General features: G+C 38.5%; 1 protein-coding gene across 2 annotated transcripts in view; it reads right to left on the reverse strand.

Annotated features, from left to right (window-relative positions):
• The window catches only part of IGSF10 (immunoglobulin superfamily member 10), a 75,952-nt gene that overhangs the window by 50,760 nt on the left and 2,390 nt on the right, over positions 1 to 22,802 (reverse strand). The window contains exon 3 of one of the 2 annotated variants that reach the window (XM_025913935.2): positions 18,973 to 19,102. In XM_025913935.2, coding sequence (XP_025769720.1) covers positions 18,973 to 19,102 — 130 coding nt within the window. Of the gene's footprint in view, positions 1 to 18,972; positions 19,104 to 22,802 lie in introns of those variants that run through there. The other variant, XM_086674525.1, reaches the window with a different exon arrangement.

Raw genomic sequence — 22,802 nt, forward strand, 5'->3', positions numbered from 1 at the left:
TCACTAAAAAGGAACAACATCAGAATCATAAGGGTCCCAGAAGAGGATGAGAGAGAAATAGGGGTAGAAGAGTTATGTGAGCAAATCGTAGTGGAAAACTTTCCTAACCTGGGGAAAGACACAGACATCAAAATCCAGGAAGCACAGGGGACCCCCCATTAGATTCACCAAAAACCGACCATCAACAAGGCATATCATAGTCAAATACACAAAATACTAAGGCAAGGAGAGAATCATGAAAGCAGCAAGGGAAAAAAAAGTCTTAACCTACAAGGGAAGACAGATCAGGTTTGCAGCAGACCTATCCACAGAAACTTGGCAGGCCAGAAAGGAGTGGCAGGATATATTCAGTGTGCTGAATCAGAAAAATATGCAGCCAAGAATTCTTTATCCAGTAGGCTGTCATTCAAAATAGGAGAGAGAAAAAGTTTCCCAGACAAACAAAAATTAAAGGAGTTTGTGACCATTAAAGCAGCCCTGCAACAAATTTTAAGGGGGACATATATATATATATATATATATATATATATATACACCAAAAATCAACAAAGATTAGATAAATACCAAAAGCAACAAAGATTAGAAAGGACCAGAGAACACCACCAAAAACTCCAACTTCTACAAGCATCATAACGGCCATAAATTCATATCTTTCAGTACTTACTCTAAACATCAATGGACTCAATGCTCCAATCAAAAGACATAGGGTAGCAGTATGGATAAGAAAACAAGATCCATCTGTTTGCTGTTTACAAGAGACCCACTTTAGACCTAATGACACCTTAAGATTGAAAATAAGGGGATGGAGAACCATCTATCATGCTAATCATCAACAAAAGAAAGCCAGAGTAGCCATACTTTATCAGACAATCTAGACTTTGAAATAAAGACTGTATCAAGAGATGCAGAAGGGCATTATATCATAATCAAGGGGTCTATCCACCAAGAAGACCTAACAATTATAAACATTTATGCACCAAATGTGAAAGCACCCAAATATATAAATCAATTAATCACAAACATAAACTCATCAACAGTAATGCCATAATAGTAGGAGACTTCCACACCCCACTCACAGCAATGGACAGATCATCTAATCAAAAAATCAACTAGGAAACAATGGCTTTGAATGACACACTGGACCAGATGGACTTAACAGATATATTCAGAACATTTCATCCTAAAGCAGCAGAATATACATTCTTCTCTAGTGCACATGGAACGTTCTCCAGAATAGACCATATACTGGGACACAAATCATCTGTATGTAAGTATAAAAAGTTTGAGATCATAATGTGCATATTTTCAGACCACAACACTATGAAACTCGAAATCAACCACAAGAAAAAATTTGGAAAGGTAACAAATACTTGGAGACTGAAGAACATCCTACTAAAGCATGAATGGGCTAACCAAGAAGTTAAAGAGGAAATTAAAAAGTATATGGAAGCCAATGAAATGATAACACCACAACCCAAAACCTCTGGGACATAGCAAAGGCGGTCATAAGAGGAAAGTATATAGCAATCCAGGCTTTCCGAAAGTAGGAAGAAAGATCTAACCTTATGCCTTAGGGACCTGGAAAAAGAACAGCAAATAAAACCCAAAACCAGCAGAAGACAGGAAATAATAAAGATTAGAGCAGAAATTAATGCTATCGAAACCAAACCAAACCAAACCAAAACAAAACAAAACAAAACAGTAGAACAGATCAATGAAACCAGAAGCTGGTTCTTTGAAAAAATTAACAAAATTGATAAACCACTAGCCAGTCTGCTCAAAAAGAAAAAGGAAAGGACTCAAATAAGTACAGAATGAAAGAGGAGAGATCACAACCAACACAGCAGAAATAAAAACAATAATAAGAGAATAGTATGAGCAATTATATGAAAAATAAAATGGGCCATCTGGAAGAAATGGACAAATTCCTAGAAACGTATACACTACCAAAACTGAAACAGGAAGAAATGGAAAATTTGAACAGACCCATCACCAGTAAGGAAATCGAATTAGTAATCAAAAATCTGCCAAAAAACAAGAGTCCAGGGCCAGATAGCTTTCCAGGGGAATTCTACCAAACATTTAAGGAAGAGTTAACACCTATTCTCTTGATGCTTTTCTCAAAATAGAAACGGAAGGAAAACTTCCAAACTCTTTCTATGAAGCCAGAATTACCTTGATTCCAAAACCAGACAGAATTCCCACTAAAAAGGAAACTATAGACCAATTTCCCTGATCAACATGGATGCAAAAGTCCTCAACAAGATATTAGCCAACCGGATTCAACAGTACATTAAAAAAATTATTCACGGGGCGCCTGGGTGACGCAGTCGGTTAAGCGTCCGACTTCAGCCAGGTCACGATCTCGCGGTCCGTGAGTTCGAGCCCCGCATCAGGCTCTGGGCTGATGGCTCAGAGCCTGGAGTCTGTTTCCGATTCTGTGTCTCCCTCTCTCTCTGCTCCTCCCCCGTTCATGCTCTGTCTCTCTCTCTGTCCCAAAAATAAATAAACGTTGAAAAAAAAAATTTATAAAAAAAAAAATTTATTCACCACAACCAAGTGGGATTTATACCTGGGATTCAGGGCTGGTTCAATATCTGCAAAACAATTAACGTGATTCATCACATCAATAAAAGAAAGGACAAGAACCATATGATCCTCTCAATAGATGCAGAGAAAGCATTTGATAAAATATAGCATCCTTTCTTGATAAAAACCCGCAAGAAAGTAGGGATAAAAAGAGAATACCTCCAGATGATAAAAGCCATACATGAACGACCCAACTGTAATATTGTCCTCAATGCGGAAAAACTGAGAGCTTTCCCATGAGGTCAGAAACAAGACAGGGATGTCCATTCTCACCACTGTTATTCAACATAGTATTGGAAGTCTTAGCTTCTGTAATCAGACAACACAAATAAATAAAAGACATCCAAATTGGCCAGGACCAGGTCAAACTCTCACTCTTCATAGATGACATGATACTGTATATGGAAAACCCAAAAGATTCCATGAAAAAACTGCTAGAATTGATTCATTAATTCAGCAAAGTTGCAGGATATAAAATCAATGCACAGAAATCGGTTGCATTCCTATACACCAACAATGAAGCGACAGAAAGAGAAATCAAGGAATCGATCCCATTTACAGTTGCACAAAAAACTATAAAATACCTAGGAATAAATCTAACCAAAGACGAGAAAAATCTATATGCTGAAAACTATAGAAAGGTTATGAAAGAAACTGAAGAAGACACAAAAAAATGGAAAAAGATTCCATGCTCCTGGATAGGAAGAACACATATTGTTAAAATGTTGATACTACCCAAAGCAATCTACATATTGAATGCAATCCCTTCAAAATCACACCAGCATTCTTCACAGAGCTAGAACAAATAATCCTAAAATTTGTATGGAACCAGAAAAGACCCTTAATAGCCAAAGCAATCTTGAAAAAGAAAACCAAAGCTGGAGGCATCACAATCCCAAACTTCAAGTTATACTACAAAGCTGTAATCATCAAGAGAGTATGGTATTAGCACAAGAACAGACACTCAGATCAATGGAACTGAATAGAGAACCCAGAAACGGACCCACAAATGTATGGCCAACTTATCTTTGACAAAGCCAGAAAGAATATCCAATGGAATAAAGACAGTCTCTTCAGCAAGTGGGACTGGGAAAACTGTACAGCAACATGCAGAAGAATGAACTTGGACCACTTTCTTATACCATATACAAAAACAAACTCAAAATAGATGCAAGACCTAAATGTAAGACAGGAAGCCATCAGAACCCTTGAGGAGAAAGCAGGCTAAAACCTCTTTGATGTTGCTTGCAGCAACTTCTTACTCAACATATCTCCAGAGGCAAGGGAAACAAAAGCAAAAATGAACTACTGGGACCTCATCAAAAAAAAAAAAAGCTTTTGCACAGTGAAGGAAACAATCAGCAAAACTAAAAGGCAACCGACAGAATGGGAGAAGATATTTACAAATGACCTATCAGAAAAAGGGTTTGTATCGAAAATCTATAAAGAACTGACCAAACTCAACATCCAAAAAACAATCCAGTGAAGAAATGGGCAAAGGACATGAATAGACACTTCTCCAAAGAAGACATCCAGATGGCCAACCAACACATGAAAAAATGCTCAACATTACTCATCATCCGGGAAATACAAATCAAAAACCACAATGAGATACCACCTTCCACCTGTCAGAATGGCTAACATTAACAACTCAGGCAACAACAGATGTTGGTGAGGATGAGAGGAAGGAGGATCTCTTTTGCATTGTTGGTGGCAATGCAAGCTGGTGCAGCCACTCTGGAAAATGCTATGGAGGTTCCTTAAAAAACTAAAAATAGAACTATCCTACGACCCAGCAATTGCACTAGTAGGCATTTTTCCATGGGATACAGGTGTGCTGTTTCGAAGAGACCCTTGCACCCCCATGTTTACAGCAGCACTATCAACAATAGCCAAAGTATGGAAAGAGCCCAATGTCCATCAATGGATAAGTGGATAAAGAAGATGTGGTATATATATATAATGGAGTATTACTTGGCAATCAAAAAGAATGAAATCTTGCCATTTGCAACTATGTGGATGGAACTGGAAGGTATTATGCTAAGTGAAATTAGTCAGAGAAAGACAAAAACCATATGACTTCACTCCTAGGAGGACTTTAGAAGACAAAAAAGATGAACATAAGAGAAGGGAAGTAAAAATAATATAAAAACAGGGACAGGGACAAAACAGAAAAAACTCATAAATATGGAGAACAGAGGGTTACTGGAGGGATTGTGGGAGGTGGGACAGGCTAAATGGGTAAAGGGCATTAAGGAACCTATTCCTGAAATCACTGTTGCACTATATGCTAACTAATTTGGATGTAAATTTTAAAAAATAAATAAAATTAAAAAAATTTTTTTAAATGAACTTAAGTTGAGTTTTATTTTTTAAGAGAGAGAGCAAAAGCAAGCAGCGGAGAGGAACAGAGGGCGAAAGAGAGAGAAACAGAGAGAGAGAGAGAGAGAGAAACAGAGAGAGAGAGAGAGAGAGAGAGAGAACAGAGAGAGAGAGAGAGAGAACCAGAGAGAGAGAACCAGAGAGAGAGAGAGAGAGAGAGAATGAGAGAGAGAGAGAGAGAGAATGAGAGAGAGAGAGAGAGAGAATGAGAGAGAGAGAGAGAGAGAGAGAGAGAGAGAGAGAGAGAATGAGAGGGAGAGGGAGGGAGAGAGAACAAGAAAGAACAAGAGAGAATCTGAAGCAGTCTCCACATTCAGCATGAAGCCCAGTGTGGGGCTTGATCTCAAGAACCATGAGATCATGACCTGAGCTGAAATCAAGAGTTAGACACTCAACTGACTGAGCCACATAGGCTCCCCTAAAAATAAGTTTTAATATTAAAAGTGAGTTGGTGCAAAATTAGAATTTGGTTTTCTGGTTTTTTAATGTTTATTTATTTTGAGAGAGAGAGAGAGAACAGGAGTGGGGCTGAGAGAGAGGGAGACAGAATCCCAAGCAGGCTCTGTGCTGTTAGTGCAGAGCCTGACATGAGGCTCCATCTCAGATCCATAAGACCATGACCTGAGCTGAAATAGAGTCTGAGTTAACTGAGCCACCCAGGTGCCCCTGGTTTTCTCTCTTTTAAAAGAAGTTTTCTTGGAGTTTTAGTCTGCTTTTGCTAACAGATTGTCAAAGTGTCCTTATTCTTAAAAGGTAAAGTTTCATAATGTAATGATTTTATTTGAGCAAATGCTTTAAAACACACACACACACACACACACACACACACACGTGTGTGTGGCTGTATAAACACACACACACACACACACATAAATATACACACACAGGTTTATTTAGCAAACACAGGCTTAATATTTAATAAACACACGTTTATTTAACAAACTTCCCCAAATCAAATTTAAATGAAGTTTCTAAATGAAGTCTTTTTGACTTGGAATATTCCCAAGGATTTGTTAAACTAATTAGGCTTATTTGATTTGTAAATTTCATGGAAAGCTTTGTCAAATAAGTAATATGAAGCCTTTTCTATTGTATTTGCAACATTATGACACATATAGATGGAGTCCATTCTGCTTCTGCATAAAATGATCCCTTATTGCCAGATTCTCACCATCCTGATGTCCTTGTAACAAAGCAACAGTGTACTTCCAAATCAGAGAAATTAAGGTGGGTAAACAATGGCTGTAAATTAAATGAACATTTGGGGCTATGGGAAACCCAAGACAGCCCCTTAGTACTTCCTGCCTCCCTGATTAACCCTTTTTTTCCATATGTTTAGCCTTCCTTAACCCACCATAATGCATTTGAAATGACTTTAATTATGAATAGATATTGATGCAGACTGTCTTTGCAATTTTATTGACTGTTTACCAGTGCCTGATCTGCTAAAAGTAATCTGACCTGTAATCCTGGATAAAATTTGTTGTTCCCAGAATCTTCAGACTTCCTTCTGGACACTCCTACCTGCAGCGGCACTTTACACAACTGCCACTTAGTATGAGTTATCGATATGTTCTTGTTATCATAGGTGTGTTTTCTGAATGGCTTGGAGCTTTCCCTTGTCACAAGGCTGATGCCTTATTTGGTAGCAAATAAACTATTCAACAATATGTTTCCCATTGATGTACCTTCCATGATCCCCAGTGATCAGGGCACCGACTTCACCACGCAAATCATATGTGCCTTAACAAAAACCTTGCAAAACTTCCTGGAATTACCATTGCTCTCATCAGCCTCAATCATCAGGCAAGGTTGAAAGAACTAATGGTATCCTCAAATTTAAACTCTCTAAACTTGCTGAAACTACTAGGCTTCTGTGGCCTAAGGTATTGCTTTTGGTCTCGCTGTTTGCAATATCCCCTTTGGGAAACAAACCCATTCCAGACAAGACAGTCACAGGGAGACTAATGCCTATTTCATACAACTTTCTGATTATCCTTATCATCTCATGCTAGTAGGACTAGCCACTGTAAATCTCTAATGTCTTATGCTCAAGTCTATCATCAACAGGTTAAAAAAGTCTTCCCAGATCTCAATTCCCAGGTCCCTGTTGGTTACAATTTGGAGCCTGGTGATCAGGTATTTTGAAACAATATAAGAAGATACTTCTTGGGATCCATTGGAAGGGACCTTACCAAGTGTTTCTAATCTGGCATTGCTACAAAATTTCCAGGGATTGGATATACATCTCACTCACAGCTGAAGAAAGCAACACCTGACATCTGGTCCTATATAGATGCTGGAGGACTCTGAATCAAATTGATAAGGAAGGGAAGTAGCTGATACTGAGGTAGATGGCTTCTGTCCAACATGACAGATCAAAACTTGATACTTTAAACAAGGAACACCTCTCCTTCTTTTCCTTTTCTTTATTCTGGTATTGGGCTGGAAAGATAATGCCGTTATCAATATCTCCAAGGCCATTGCGAAGGGAAGTAAGCTTTCAGACTGCTGAATTTGTCATTAAACATTTTGATCTACCCATGAGGCTGAAGATCTCTTGTGCTCCTTTAACCAATTCCTGTTCTATTCCCAATGTCACTGCAGACAGCAATCAACACCCCCACTCCCTTAGAAGTCTCTTACCAAGTTAAACTTTTATGGCCAGAATATCCAGTGTCTTTTTACCTTTCTCCAATGATAACTGAACTTACCCATCTGAACTCAAATGCCTATGTAAATCTTAGTATATTTTCACCCCCGTATTCCTATGATTATCTAAATCAGATCTGTCCCCACTTACTAAGAGAACTTACCAGCAGCACCCATTTTTGCAAGCCACTTAGAACAACACTATATTTCAGGCTTAGAGATTCCTTTACCATATGCACTGAACACCTCACTGACCCTTGGCTTGAACCAGTAAATACAGCAGTCCTGGTAAACTAATCCATTAATAGCACCTCCCTAATGGTAATGATCTGTGTGCCAACAAGTTTTGTCTTTGTGATGTTTATCATTCTTCTTGGATCTACAAATGTCTAGATAGCTGGCACACAGCTGGGTAATGCCTTTTAGGTTATTCACCTGTGCCCCTAACTTTCCACACACAGTTAAGATACTTCATAAGTTAACTCTTCTGTATTTACTGAGTTTGTAAAAGACCCACCAGGAGGCATTTATGATTCAGGAATTGCTTCCTTTGGCAAGGCCATACTTTCCTGGTTCAGAGTGAAAATAAATGAAAGTATGATCAGGAACTTCTTTTTAACAGATATGGCAGATCCCATGGCTAAGACAATAGCTACCCAAAAAAAGATCCTTAGATGCTCTGGCCAACACAGTTCTTGATAATAGGCTAGCCCTTGACTATCTTGTACCAGAGCAAGGAGATATTTGTGCTGTGGCCAACACCACCTGCTACACTTCTGGGGGAAGGTGAAACTCAACTACATAAAATCACTAACCAGGCCATTTGGCTTAAAAGGGTAATTACTTCAATGGGGGTCTTTATTTGATCTATTTGATTTTGGTTGATTTGAGTCTTGGGGACCATGGCTCTGAAGTGCACTCTAAACCTTGGAAATTATCCTGCTTATAGTTATAATCTCCCTGGTATATTACATCCTCTTAATTTAAATTCATTTATATGCAAAGGAGAGAGAGCAGTGGAGTAGGAAGAGCCTAGGCTCACCTCATTACACAAAACTAGATGACTATCCAATCCTAAAAACCCCAGAAGTCCATCTGAAGACCAGCAGAACAAACTCCATCACTGAAGGTAGAGAAGAGGCCACATCAAAGGAGGCAGGAAGTGTGGAGATACAGTTTGGGAGAGAAATGTATTTGTGGCTCCTGCTGTGGAAAGGGAACTGCAGTTGCAGAGAAGAGCAAAAGACAGACAAACACACAGGGGAATGCATGAGGGAAATGAATCCCCATAGCAATTGGCTTAGAAAGTGAGAGGGCATGAATTTCATGTGTTCTTGCAACCACTGGGGCTGGAAGAGCTTGGAGAGTATGGAGTGCTCTGGAAGAGCTTAGAGGGCATTGGGGCTGCACTTGGCAAGAAGGCAGGGCAAACAGCCCACAGATATACACCATAGAAACAGCAATCTAAAGAGTGCCTAGGACACATAGTGAGGAAATTAGTTGCCCATCTTGGAGCATGTCCCAGAGGTGCAGTGTTCACACAGAGACTCCTCCAGAGACAAAGGAACTGGCATGTACCATTCCTCACCCCCCACCCCGCTCCGCTCAGCATAAGGACAGAGCCACCCGTGGGAGCCTATGTAGCGCCCACATTCACTATCTAACTTGCTTACATCAAGCTCTAACCCCCTGTGCTCCAGAAGAACTGCCTTTCCCAGTAAAGCTTGCCTCAGTCCCAGTGCAGTGGCTCCCTCCCCCAAAAGACCAGCCCAAGCTCCGGCCAAAATCATGGCTCCTGATCTGGGAGTTTTCTTTAACTTTGGTTCTGGTGGTGGTATCAGCAGACCTCATTTTACAAACAAATCAGAGCATAGTTAAAACACACCACATTCAGGATAGGGACCAAACACTGCCAACAACAAAGAGAGCCTCTGCAGACAACTGGCCTGAAGAATAAAGCAGCCAGGACACAATAGCAAATCTCATGCAGCACACATTAGAGACACTTGCAGAAGTCACAGGCCTTTGGAACGGGGGGCACTATACTGCAGGGCACTACAGGAATTCTTCTTCATAAAGCCATTACCCTGAAGAACAGGAGATGTAGCTGACTTTCCTAATATACAGAAACAGGTACAAACACTTAGACACAATGAGAAGACAGAGGAATTTGTCCCAAATGAAAGAACAGGACAAGGCTACTGCCAGAGATCTAAGCCAAACAGATATAAGTAACATGCCTAATAGAGAATTTAAAGCAATGATCCTAAGGATTCCCACTGGACTGGAGAAAAGAGTGGAGGACATCAGTGAAACCATGAACCCAGAGATAAGGAGTGACAGCATAGATTAAGGGCTCAATAAAATGAGAAACATGCTTGATGCAATGAACAGCGCGCTGGAAGAAGCAGAGGAACAAATTAATGGCCTAGAAGACAGTAATGGCAAGTAATCAAGCTAAACAAAAGAGAGAAACAAGATTTATGCAAAATGAGAATAGAACTGGGGGAACTCAGTGACTACATAAAATCTATTAACATTCATATTACAGGAGTCCCAGAAGAAGGAGAGAGAGAAAAGGGGGCAGAGAATTTGTTTGAAGAAATAATAGCTGAAAACTTCCCTAATCTAGGAAAGGAAACAGATACCCAGATCCAGGAAGCACAGGGAACCCCCAATAAAATCAACAAAAGCAGATCCATACTAAGATGTATTGCAATTAAAATGGCAAAATATAGTGATAAAGAAAAAAAAATTAAAGCAGCAAGACAAAAGAAGACACTTACATACAAAGGATCCCTCCCATAAAATGATCAGAGGATTTTTTCATCAGAAAATTTCCATGCCAGAAAGGAATGTCATGATATATTCAAAGTGCTGATGAATGGGAAAAACACACAGCTAAGAATACTCTATCCAGCAAAGCTATCATTCAGAATGGAAGGAGAGATAAAAAGTTTCCCCAACAAAAACTAAAGGAAACTTTAGTCATGAACTAAACTAGCCCTGAAAGAAATATTAAAGGGACTCTCTCAGTGTTAAGAAAAGACCAAAGATGACAGTATGAAGGTAGGAAACACAAAAGCAGTAAAAATGATTATTTATATATATAAAAAACACTTGACACATGAAAAAACTCACAAAATAAAAATATATAAAATATGATACCATATATGTAAAATGTGGGGAGGAGTAAAGAATGTCAAACTTAAATGACTATCAGCTTAATATAGAATGCTATATGCAGAAGATCTTATATACAAACTTAATGGTAACCGCAAATAAAAAGAAACCACTAATAATTATGCTAAGAATCAAGAGAAAGATGTCCAAAAATATCACTAAAGAAAACAAGGAAACCATGAAAAAGACAAGAAAGGATCAGAGAAAATCTTCAGAAACAGCCGCAAAATAAGTAATAAGATGGCAAAAATATATATCAATAATTACTCCGAATGTAAATGGACTAAATGCTCCAGTCAAAAGACATAGTGTGACAGAATGGATATAAAAACAGGACCCATCTATATACTGCCTACAAGAGACTTATTACCTGCAGATTGAAAGTGAGGGGATGGAGAAACATTTTTCATGCAAAAGGATGTCAAAAGAAAGCCAGAGTAGCAATACTTATATCAGACAAACTAGATTTTAAAACAAATACTTTCAAAAGAGATAAAGAAGGATACTATATAATAATAAAGGGAACAACCCGACAAGAAGATATAACAATTGTAAATATGTATGCACCCAACATGAAAGCACCCAAATACATCAAACAGTTAATAACAAAGGAATCTATAATGATACAGTAGTAATTGAGGACTTTAACACCCTGCTTACATCAGTGGACAGATCTAAACTGAACATTCAAAGGAAACAATGCTTTGAATTACATACTGGAACAGATAGATTTAACAGATATATTCAGAATGTTCCATCTTAAAACAGCAGAATACACATTCTTTTCAAGTACACATGGAACATTCTCCAGAACAGAACATATATTAGGCCACAAAAGGACCTCAACAGATACAAAAAGAATGAAGTCATACCATGCATCTTTTGTGACCACAATGCTATGGAAGTAGAAGTCAACCACAAGAAAAAATCTGTAAAGAGCATAAAACGTGGAGGTTAAATAACATGCTACTAAACAATGAATGGGTTAACCGGGAAATCAAAGAATAAAAAGATACAGGGAAACAAATGAAAAAAAAAAAAAAACGGTCTAAAACCTTTGGGATGCAGCTAACACATTTCTGAGATGCAAGTTTACAGCAATACAGGCAACACTCAAGAAGAAAAATCTCAAAAACCTAACATTACACCTAAAGGAGCTAGGAAAAGAACACCAACAGAAGAAAGGTAGTAATTAAGATTAGAGCAGAAATAAATGATATAGGAACTAAAAAAACAATAGAACAGATACAATTAAACCAGGAGCTGGTTTCTTGAAAAAAAAAATCAGTAAAATTGATAAGCCTCTAGCCGGACTTATCAAAAAGAGAAAAGGACCCAAATAGATACAATCACAAATGAGAGAGGAAAAAAATAACACCGTAGAGATACAAACATAAAAGAATATTACAAAAAACTGTATGTCAACAAATTGGACAACCTAGAAGAAATCGATAAATTCCTAGAAACATAGAACCAGACAACCTAAAGGAAATGAGTTCCTAGCAACAAAGGATCTACCAAAAATTGAACCAAGACAACAAAGGACATTTGAACAGACTGATAACCAGCAAAGCAATTAAATCAGTAATCAAAAAACTCCCAACAAACAAAAGTCCGGGACCAGATAGCTTCACAGGAGAATTCTACCAAACATTTAAAGAAGAGTTAATAACTACTCTTCTCAAACTATCCCAAGAAATAGAAAAGGAAGGAAAACTTCCAAATTAATCCCATGAGACCACCATTACCTGGATCCAAAACCAGATGAACACACCACAAAAAAAGAGAACTACAGGCCAGTATCTCTTATAAACATAGATGCAAAAAGCCTCACTACTAGCAAACCAAATCCAACAATACATTAAAAAAATTCGCCTTGGGGCTCTTGGTTGCCTCAGTCGGTTAAGCATCTGACTTCAGCCCAGGGCATGATCTCACAGTTTGTGAGTTTGAGCCTTGTGTCAGGCTCTGTGCTGACAGCTCAGACCCTGGAGCCTGCCTCAGATTCTGTGTCTCCCTCTCTCTCTGACACTCCCCTGCTCACACTCTGTCTCTTTCTCGCTCAAAAGTAAACATTAAAAATATATATAAAAAAATTTCACCTTGATCAAGTGCGATTTACTCCTGGGTTCTGAGAGTGATTCAGTATTTGCAAATCAATCAACATGATATATCACATCAACAAGAGAAATGATAAAAACCATTGGATCATTTTAACAGATGCAGAAAAAGCATTTGACAAAGTACAACGTGCATTCATGATAAAAACCCACTACAAAGGTAGGTTTATAAGGAGCATACTTCAACATAGTAAAGGCCATATATTAAAAACCCACAGCAAACATTTTCCTCAATGGGGGGAAAGTGACAGCCTTTCCTCTAAGGTCAGAAACAAGACATGGATGTCTAGTCTCACCACTGTTATTCAACACAGTACTGGAAATCCTAGCCACAGCAATCAGACAACAAAAAAGAAATAAAAGACATCCAAATTGGTAAGGCAATTATTATTATTTGCAGATGACATAGTACTGTGCATAGAAAACCAGAGAGACTCCACCATAGAACTGCTAGAACTGATAAACAAACTCAGTAAAGTTGCAGGATACAAAATCAGTATACATAAATCTGTTGCCTTTCTATAAACCTGCAATGAAGCAGAAGAAAAATTAAGAAAACAATCCCTTTACAATTGTACCCAAAACAATAAGATAGCTAGAAATAAACCTAAAGAAATCAAAGACCTGTACTCTGAAAACAATAAAACACTAAATGAAAACATGGAAGGGGACACAAAAAAAGTGCAAGGACATTCTGTGCTTGTGGTTTGAAAGAACAAATGTTAGAATGACCATATTGCCCAAAGCAATCTACACATTTTATGCAATCCTTATGAAAATACTAACAGCTTTTTTTTCTTTTTTTTCTTTTTTTTTTTTTTTTTTACAGAACTAGAACAAACAATCATAAAATTTGAATGGAACCACAAAAGACCTCAAATAGCCAAAGCAATCTTGATTAAGAAAAGCAAAGCTGGAAGCATCACAATTCTGGAATTCAAGAAACTTGTAGCAATAAAAACAGTATGGTACTGGCAAAAAAATAGACACATCGATCAATGGAAAAGAATAGGAAATAAGCCCATAATTATATGGTCAAATAATTTTCAACAAAGCAGTAAAGAATATCCAATGGGAAAAGGATAATCTCTTCAACAAATGGTGTGGGAAAACTGGATGACCATGTGCAAAAAAATGAAACTGGACCACTTTCTTATACCATATACAAAAATAAATTCAAAATAGGTTAAAGACCTAAGTGGGAGACCTGAAACCATAAAAATTCTAGTAGAGAGCACAGCAATAATTTCTCTGACATCAACCATAGCAACTTTTTTTGTAGGTAGGTCCTCTGAAGGGAAACAAAAGCAAAAATGAACTATTGGGACTACATCAAAATAAAAAATTCTGCACAGCGAAACAAACAGCAAAATTAAAAGGCAACTTATGGCATGGGAGAAGATATTTCCAAGTGACATACCCCATAAAAGGTTAGTACCAAAATATATATAGGACTTATAAAACTCAACACCCAAAAACCAAATAATCCAATTAAAACACGGGCAGAAGACAGGAACAGACACTTCTCTAAAGAAAATATGCAGATGATCAACAGATACATGAAAAGATGCTCAACATCATTTATCATTAGGGCACTGTAAATCAAAACTAACATGAGATATCACCTCACACTCATCAGAATGGCTAAAACCAACAACACAAGAAACAACAGGTATTGGCGAGGATGTGGAGAAAAAGTAACCCTCTTGCACTGTTGGTGGGAATGCAAAGTGGTGCAGCCACTCTGGAAAACAGTATAGAGGTTACTCAAAAAGTTAAAAATAGAATTACCTTACAATCCAGCAATTGCCCTACTGGATATTAACCCAAAGAATACAAAAACATTAATTCAAACAAACACATGCACCCCCATGTTTATAGCAGCCTTATTTACAACAGCTAAGATATGAAGGCAACCCAAGTATCCAGTGATTGATGAATGAAGAAAGAAGATGTGGTATATGTATAAAACATAATATTACTGCGTCATAAAAAAGAATGAAATCTTGCCATTTGCAACAACATGGATGGAGCTAAAGAGTATAATGCTAAGTGGTATAAGTCAGCTAAAGACAAATACCATATGATTTCACTCATGTGTGGAATTTAAGAAACAAAACAAACAATCAAAGGGAAGAAAAAAAGAGAGACAAACCAAACAACTATACAGAACAAATTCATAGTTACCAGAGGAGAGGTGGGTGGGGGGGATAGGTGAAATTCGTAATGGGGATTAAGGAGTGCACTCGCCTTAATGAGCACCAGATGATTAAAACAAAAACCTAAAAGAAATCTTAAATGCATGTAAACTGCTAACTGACAAGCAAATGATCTCCTTAAGACTGGAACATCAGAAAAGGAGCAAAGGGGATAACCAACTGAAAAATTGCAAACCTCAAGTTATAACATGTGAATATCACAGAGGTTAAGCAAAAAACATTCTGACCCATGAATACAACACACACACACACACACACATACACACACACACACACAGCTGTGAGAAGTATGGAGTGGTAGCTGTGAGTTGTCCTAGTGCCTCAAATTCTGATCACATCTCTAGTTAAACTGAGAGCATGATCAAAAGAGGGTGGGATTGTTAAAAAGAAAACCACAGGTCTGAAATGGTGTCACTTGGGCCAGACCAAGTCATAGAACTGAAGCTTAATACCTAACTTAATTACAGTTTAAAGAAATGTAATCTAAACTGGGTCAGTCAAGAATTTTCTGATCAGGATCAATGAGGTAATCTGTGCAATAAGACCCTCTGTCCTTCCCCATTAGGGAAGGTGATCTTGCCTGCTAATCCTTTTTTATTTTGCTAGTAACTTTCTCGTCCCACTCTTCCTCCTCAGCCTTCCATTTTGTACAAGTACTCAGAGCTCCCCTCTACTTGCTAGATGAGAGGCTGTCCAATTTACAAATCATTTAATAAAGCCAATTGGACCTTCATATTTACTGCAATGAATATTTTTAATACCTAGAAATGAATTTGACCAAAGAGGCATCATGTAATATGTATACTTTGAATGCTGTAAGACATTGATGAAAAAATTGAAGACAACACAAATGAATGGAAATGTATACCATGCTCCCAGACTGCAAGAATCCGTATTAAGATGTCTATAGTACTCAAAGCAATCTACAGATTCACTGAGGTCCCTATCAAAACACCAATGCATTTTCCAAAGAACTAGAAAAAATAATCCTAAAATTTGTATGGAACCACAAAAGACCCTGAATAACCAAAGCAATTTTTTAAAATTTTTAAAAATGTTTTATTTATTTTTGAGACAGAGAGAGAAAGAGCATGAGCAGGGGAGGGGCAGAGAGAGAGGGAGACACAGAATCAGAAGCAGACTTCAGGCTCTGAACTGTCAGCACAGAGCCCAATGCGGGGCTCGAACTCACAGACTATGAGTTCATGACCTGAGCTGAAGTTGGACAGTTAACCGACTGAGCCACCCACGTGCCCCCCAAAGCAATTTTGAGAAGGAAGAAAGTTGATTTCACTCCTGGATTTCAAGCTATACTACAAAGCTATAGTAATCAAACAGTATGGTGCTGACTTCACACATCAGTGAAGCAATCAGTGAATTTTGAGAAGGAAGAAAGTTGATTTCACTCCTGGATTTCAAGCTATACTACAAAGCTATAGTAATCAAACAGTATGGTGCTGACTTCACACATCAGTGAAGCATCAGTGAAGTCTAGAAATAAACCCCCACTTGTATTGTCAATCAATCTTCAACAAATAAGGCAAGAATATATAATGGAAAAATACTGTCTCTTCAATAAATGGCATTGGGAAAATTGGACAACTACTTGCAAAGAATGAAACTGGACCACCTTCCTATACCACACACAAAAATAAACTCAAAATGGATTAAAGACTTTAATGTAAACCTGGATGCCATGAAACTCCTAGAAGAAAACATCGTAAGCTCTTTGACATTAGTCCTAGCAATTTATTTTTTGACTTGTCTCCTCAGGCAAGGGGAACAAAATAAAAAAAATAATAAATGAGACTACGTCAAACTACAAAACTTTTACACAGTGAAATAAACCATGAATAATATGAAAAGGCAACCTATGGAAAGGAAGAGGATATTTACAAATGACATAATCAATAAGGGGTTAATATCCAAAATATATAAATAACTCATACAACCCAACACTCAAACAATCCAATTAAAAAATGGGCAGAGGATCTGAATAGACATTTTTCCAAAGAAGATATACAGATGAAAAGATACACTACATCACTAACCACCAAGGAAATGCAAATCAAAATCACAATGAGATATCATCTAGTACCTGTCAGAATGACTACATCAAAAAGACAAGAAATAACAAGTGTGAGTGAAGATGTTAGAGAATAGGGAACTCTTGTGCACTGTTGGTGGGAATACAAAAAGCAACTGTGGAAAGTAGTATGAAAATTATTCAAGAAATTAAAAATAGAATTACCATACAATTCAGCAATTTCACTTCTGTGTATTCATCTGAACAAAATAAATACCTTAATTAGAAAAGATACATGCACCCCAATGTTTACTGCAGCATTATTTACAAAGGCCAAGATGTGCAAGGTACCTAAGTGTCCGTCAATAGATGAATGGATAGGGGCGCCTGGGTGGCGCAGTCGGTTAAGCGTCCGACTTCAGCCAGGTCACGATCTCGCGGTCCGGGAGTTCGAGCCCCGCGTCGGGCTCTGGGCTGATGGCTCGGAGCCTGGAGCCTGTTTCCGATTCTGTGTCTCCCTCTCTCTCTGCCCCTCCCCCGTTCATGCTCTGTCTCTCTCTGTCCCAAAAATAAATAAACGTTGAAAAAAAAATTAAAAAAAAAATAGATGAATGGATAAAGAGGATGTGTATGTAGACACACACACACACACACACAAATATTACTTGGTCATAAAAAAGAATAAAAGCTTGCCATTTGCAACAACATGGACGGGAATAAAGGGTATTATGCTAAATGAAAGAAGTCAGAAAAAGGAAAACACCATCAAGTTTCACTTATCTGTGGATTCCCAAAAACAAAACAGATACAAACTCATAGATAAAGAGAACAATCTGGTGGATGCCAGAGGGGACAGGGATCCGGGGTAGGCAAAATAGGGTAAAAAGATTGAAAGTTATAAGCTTGCAGCTATAAAATAAACAAGTCATGGGGAATGTGAGGTACAGCATAGGGAATATAGTTAACAATACTGTAACAACTTTGTATCATGACAGATGGTAGCTAGCTTTGTCATAGTAATCACTTCCTAATGTGATTAATATTGAGGCACTCTTGCTGTACACTTGAAATATTGTGTATCAAATATACATCGATAAAAAATCTATCAAAGAAAGAATAAATCAGAAATGGTTGTACTATTCCTGAACAGGTTTTTTAAAATATATTTTAAAAAGTTAATAGTCATCTTGAATGGTGAGATAGCCTCTCAAAAGCTTTAAGTCCTACTTATATAGCAGACATACTGATCTTTACACATGCATTTCCCCGTAATCCCCCTTTTCTTATCCCTATATTTGTTTTATCTTTACTTTCTTACTTACTGGAATAATAATTCTTATAATATTTGATGCATTCTGAGAAGTCCCCATTAACTACTCAAAATTTTTTGAACAAGACAAGGTACAAATAAGTAAATAAAAATTTTTAAAGTATATTGATGTGTAGAAAGCTAACTTCTAAGACAGCAATTATTTTTAAGAAGCACATTCAATTCCCAGATGAACATGACTAGAAGTTGCCTTTGTGGATTAAATTTTAAAGGTGTAGTGATAATCCCTGGGTACCGTTTTGTTTTGTTTTTTTCCTGTTAGCCTGAGGTCTGAGAAAACTTGCCTCAGAATTTTCTTGTTATTCTAATTTCCACATACCATTTCATTTAAAGAGAAATCAGTCTTGGACATCTTCCTTTGATATGTCCTTCTAACTCACAGAATGATGATTTTTGGATTCCACTGGAATGGTCAGCTCTCAAGGGTACATCCCACTTCATTAACCTGCACCTTCCCCTCACTGGTCTTACCTGCAAGGCCTGCAGATCTGAGAAGGTCTTAGCAGGGATTGTATGGATGCCATTACTGTGCAGGAGTAGCAATTCCAATTTGTTCAGGCCAGAAAAATCTGTTTCTGTCAACCTAACCAAGCTGTTGTACCTGAAATAAAAATGTCAGGTATAAGCTAGGCTGGTCAACTGAAGTTCAAATGTCAAAGCAAAAGCGCGCATGCATGCACATCCACACACAAAACCCACTACCTCCCTTTTTATAGCCTGTGCTCTAAGGAGACAGTCATATGCTTGAAATATTATTGAAATTCACCAGATACCACAGGTCTATCCTCTACCTGGGCCTGGCAGCCGTGGTTACACTCTCCACACCACATCTCTTCTCATTTTCAAACTTTCATGCATATGCTGTTCCTTCAGGTTGGAATGCCCTTGACTCCACCCCTCTCTATTTGTGACTACTGTTAAGACCCAGACCATTGTTTTATGTCTCCCCCTCACTTTCCCACATAGAATTTATTATTATAGAGTAGTAGTTAAGAAACCTGAGCTTTGAAGCCAAATAGTTTGGCTATGATTAGGAACTCAGGCATTTGGTAGTGGTGCAACCCTGGGTAAAATTAATAACCTTTCTGTGTCTCACTTTCTTCATCTATAAAGTACACATAATATATGCTACTCAAAAGGTGTCATGAGGTTTAAGTGAATGAATACATGAAGAGTGCTTAGCTCAATGCCAGGAGATAGTAAGGATACAAGCTGAACTCATTGCTCTTACCAGAGCGCTAGAGCTGGCTAAAAATAAGAGAGTTACCATCTGCACTGACTTGAAATATGCCTTCTTAGTCCTACATACCCACACCACCATTTGAGCAGAAAGAGGATATCTCACCTCCGAAAATATGCCCATCAAATATGAAACCCACATAACCCGCATGCTCGAGGCTGTATACCGACCCAAGGGAATGGCAGTGGTCAAATGCAAGGATCATCAAAAAGGAGATTCAGAAATAATACAGGGCAACCAAGCAGCCAGCCAACAAGAGCCTCTTCTACAGGGGGCCCGCATATCCGGCCCTCTGCCACTACCACAGTCCAAATATACAGAAAAGGATAAACCCAGGGCAAATGAAAAGGGATTTTCCCTAGACAACAGTTGATGGTATTTGTTAGATGAAATCTTGGTCATTCCTCAAAATCTTCAATGCAAACTATTTAAGGCCCTTCATGACTCCTCTCATTTAGGACAGATGCCTTACAAACTCTCATTTTCTGAACATTCCAAGGTAAAGGATTTTCCCAGGTGGTTCAACAAATAACTTCCTCTTGCCCCACCTGCATATAGAACAACCCTGAAGGCATCCATTGGACTTAATCCAACAATACAGAGGCATGGATCCTACCATGGGGAAGGCTGGCAGATGGATTTTACTCAGATGCCACCCTGCAGAGGATACAAATACCTCTTCATGTTTGTTGACACTTTCACAGCGTAGATAGAGTCATACCCCACACAGACTGAAAGAGCAACTGAGGTAGTCAACAAACTTCTACATGAAATCATTCCCTCATTTGGCCTCTGAAAGTCACCTCTTTGTGGCCACCATAGTTCAATCTGTCTCCAAAGAACTGGGTATGAAATACCACCTCCACTGTGCTTGAAGGCCAGAGCCTTCTGGGAAGGTGGAAAGGGCTAACCAATACCTAAAAGGTACTATTAAAAAACTCACACAAGAAACATTACTAAACTGGAAAGAAGCCTTGCCATTGCTCTTCTCTGTAGTCATATAGGCCCAAGGAGGCCCTGGGTTTAAGTCCTTTCTAGGTCCCCTATTGGCCACCCTTCCTACCTACAGACTTCTTGGTAGATCCAAAGACTCTAAGAATACAAACTCATATTATGTCTCCATATGCAAATTTCAACAGGCTTTAAAGGAATATGACCTAACACTTTCCACTACCAAACAAGAGTCACCTCCTCTATATGAACTGTGATCAGGTTCTAATGAAAGTCTGGAAGATGACTCCCCTAAATCATAGCTAGAATCTACTTGGAAAGGGCCTTTCTGGGCTCTTTTGTCTTTCCCTACAACCATCACGGTACCAGGAATCCCTAGCTAGACCCATCACTCCAGAGTCAAACCATGGCATCAGCCCCTGGCCAATACCATGGATGCCTACTCCTGTGAGCCTCTTCTAAAAGATGCTTTTCAAAAAGATTACTCATGGCACATAAGTCTTCTGTCTCTTTCTGTGTCATCCCATTAGGAACAGGGCCTGCCATAGCCATCTTTTCCTTTTTACAACTTAGTTTCTTTTTCCCCCCACTATGGAATCATTTCTCCTACAAACCCTTTACTTTCTTCTCCACCTTAAAAATTTCCATACCGAGGGAGCATCTTTCTTCTTGGATGATCTGTCCACAACTGTTTACAATTACACCCTTATTCCCTTTATGCCCCTTGTTCCAGAGACTCCCTAGGGACTCTTTGGGTCACAACTAATCAATATATTGGTATCTTTGTTCCTCCAGGTTACAGGCCATCAATTTCCAAATGGTCCTCAACCAAAGATATCAACCTTCAGACACCTACAAACTCTTTCCTTTTCAGAAGTCCCTTGGACGAACACCACCAGTCACCACCGCCTTCTTTTGTTGATAGTCAGCAAGTAATGATGGACTCCCAAAATCTTTCCAATACCCTCCGTGACAGTCTGAAGAAGCCATAGCAGTCATTGCCCCAATTTCCAATGAATTGGGATCCAATCACTTGGGGGCCAGTGGGGGGGGAGGAAGTGTTAGGCAGTTAGGCATGAGGGAGGAGGGATAAAGCAGATGCTGGCCACACCCTTGGAGCCACCCTGGAGGGTTAACAGCCACACTTTCAGGGACACCTCTAGAGGCTAACAAAACAGAAAAGGCCAATCCACAAAGCTGGCTCAAAAGCCACAAGGGGGCTTACAAGACCTGAGCATGCACAAAAAAGATGCAATTTGCCCTTAAGGTCACAGCAAAAGCTGATTAAAAACTCATATATATACAACATATAAATAAATATAACAGAATGCATCATGGGTAGGCGCATGCACAGAAGCCAAAACATTATATAACCACCAGCTGCCAATCAAAAATGTCAATCAAAATCCAAATTTACATATGCAGAAAACAGGCTTAAAAGGATGCAGTTAGAGCTCCTAGGGCCATTGGCTCATTTGCTGGGCAGTGGCCCAATTTCACTCTTCAAAGTGTACTATATTCATCTACTCAATAAACTCTATCTCTCCATTCTGGTCTCTGATCTCTAATTCTTTGGTGCATCTGGGACAAGAACTGAGTGAGCTGATAACAGCTATCATATTAGTGACCATTCCCAGGGTACTTTGTATGCTCTATTACAGCTCTTATTGAATTGTACTCAGGTGCATCTGTCTTCTCCCTGTAACTATGGCTTCTAGAAGTGAATAATAGGTCTTGTTCATTGTTGTGTCCCTGGCATCATCCACTGTGATTGGCACATAGTAGGAGCTCACTATTGTCAAATAAATGATGTTACATCTGACTACATGTGCACTCCTCTTTCCCCCTCACTCTCTCACACACACACACACACACACACAGTTTTTCATAAACCTCTAAAATAGAGTTACCTTTTAGCTGATTTAATTAGACTTATATTTTAAAAAGCTTTTTAAACAGTTTCAGTTTGTATGAAAAGAAGTCCAAGGGCCTTACAAAAAGATCTATCCAACTTTTCATATGTATCCTTTATATAGATTATTTCCTTCTGATAGATGTCAACTCTAAAAGTTAACAAACTATTTGCCAGCAAAAATGAGTCAGAATGAAG

This window comes from Puma concolor, chromosome C2, assembly GCF_028749965.1.
Source record: "Puma concolor isolate L17-30 chromosome C2, mPumCon1.1.hap2, whole genome shotgun sequence".
In the NCBI taxonomy this organism is placed as follows: Eukaryota; Metazoa; Chordata; class Mammalia; order Carnivora; family Felidae; genus Puma; species Puma concolor.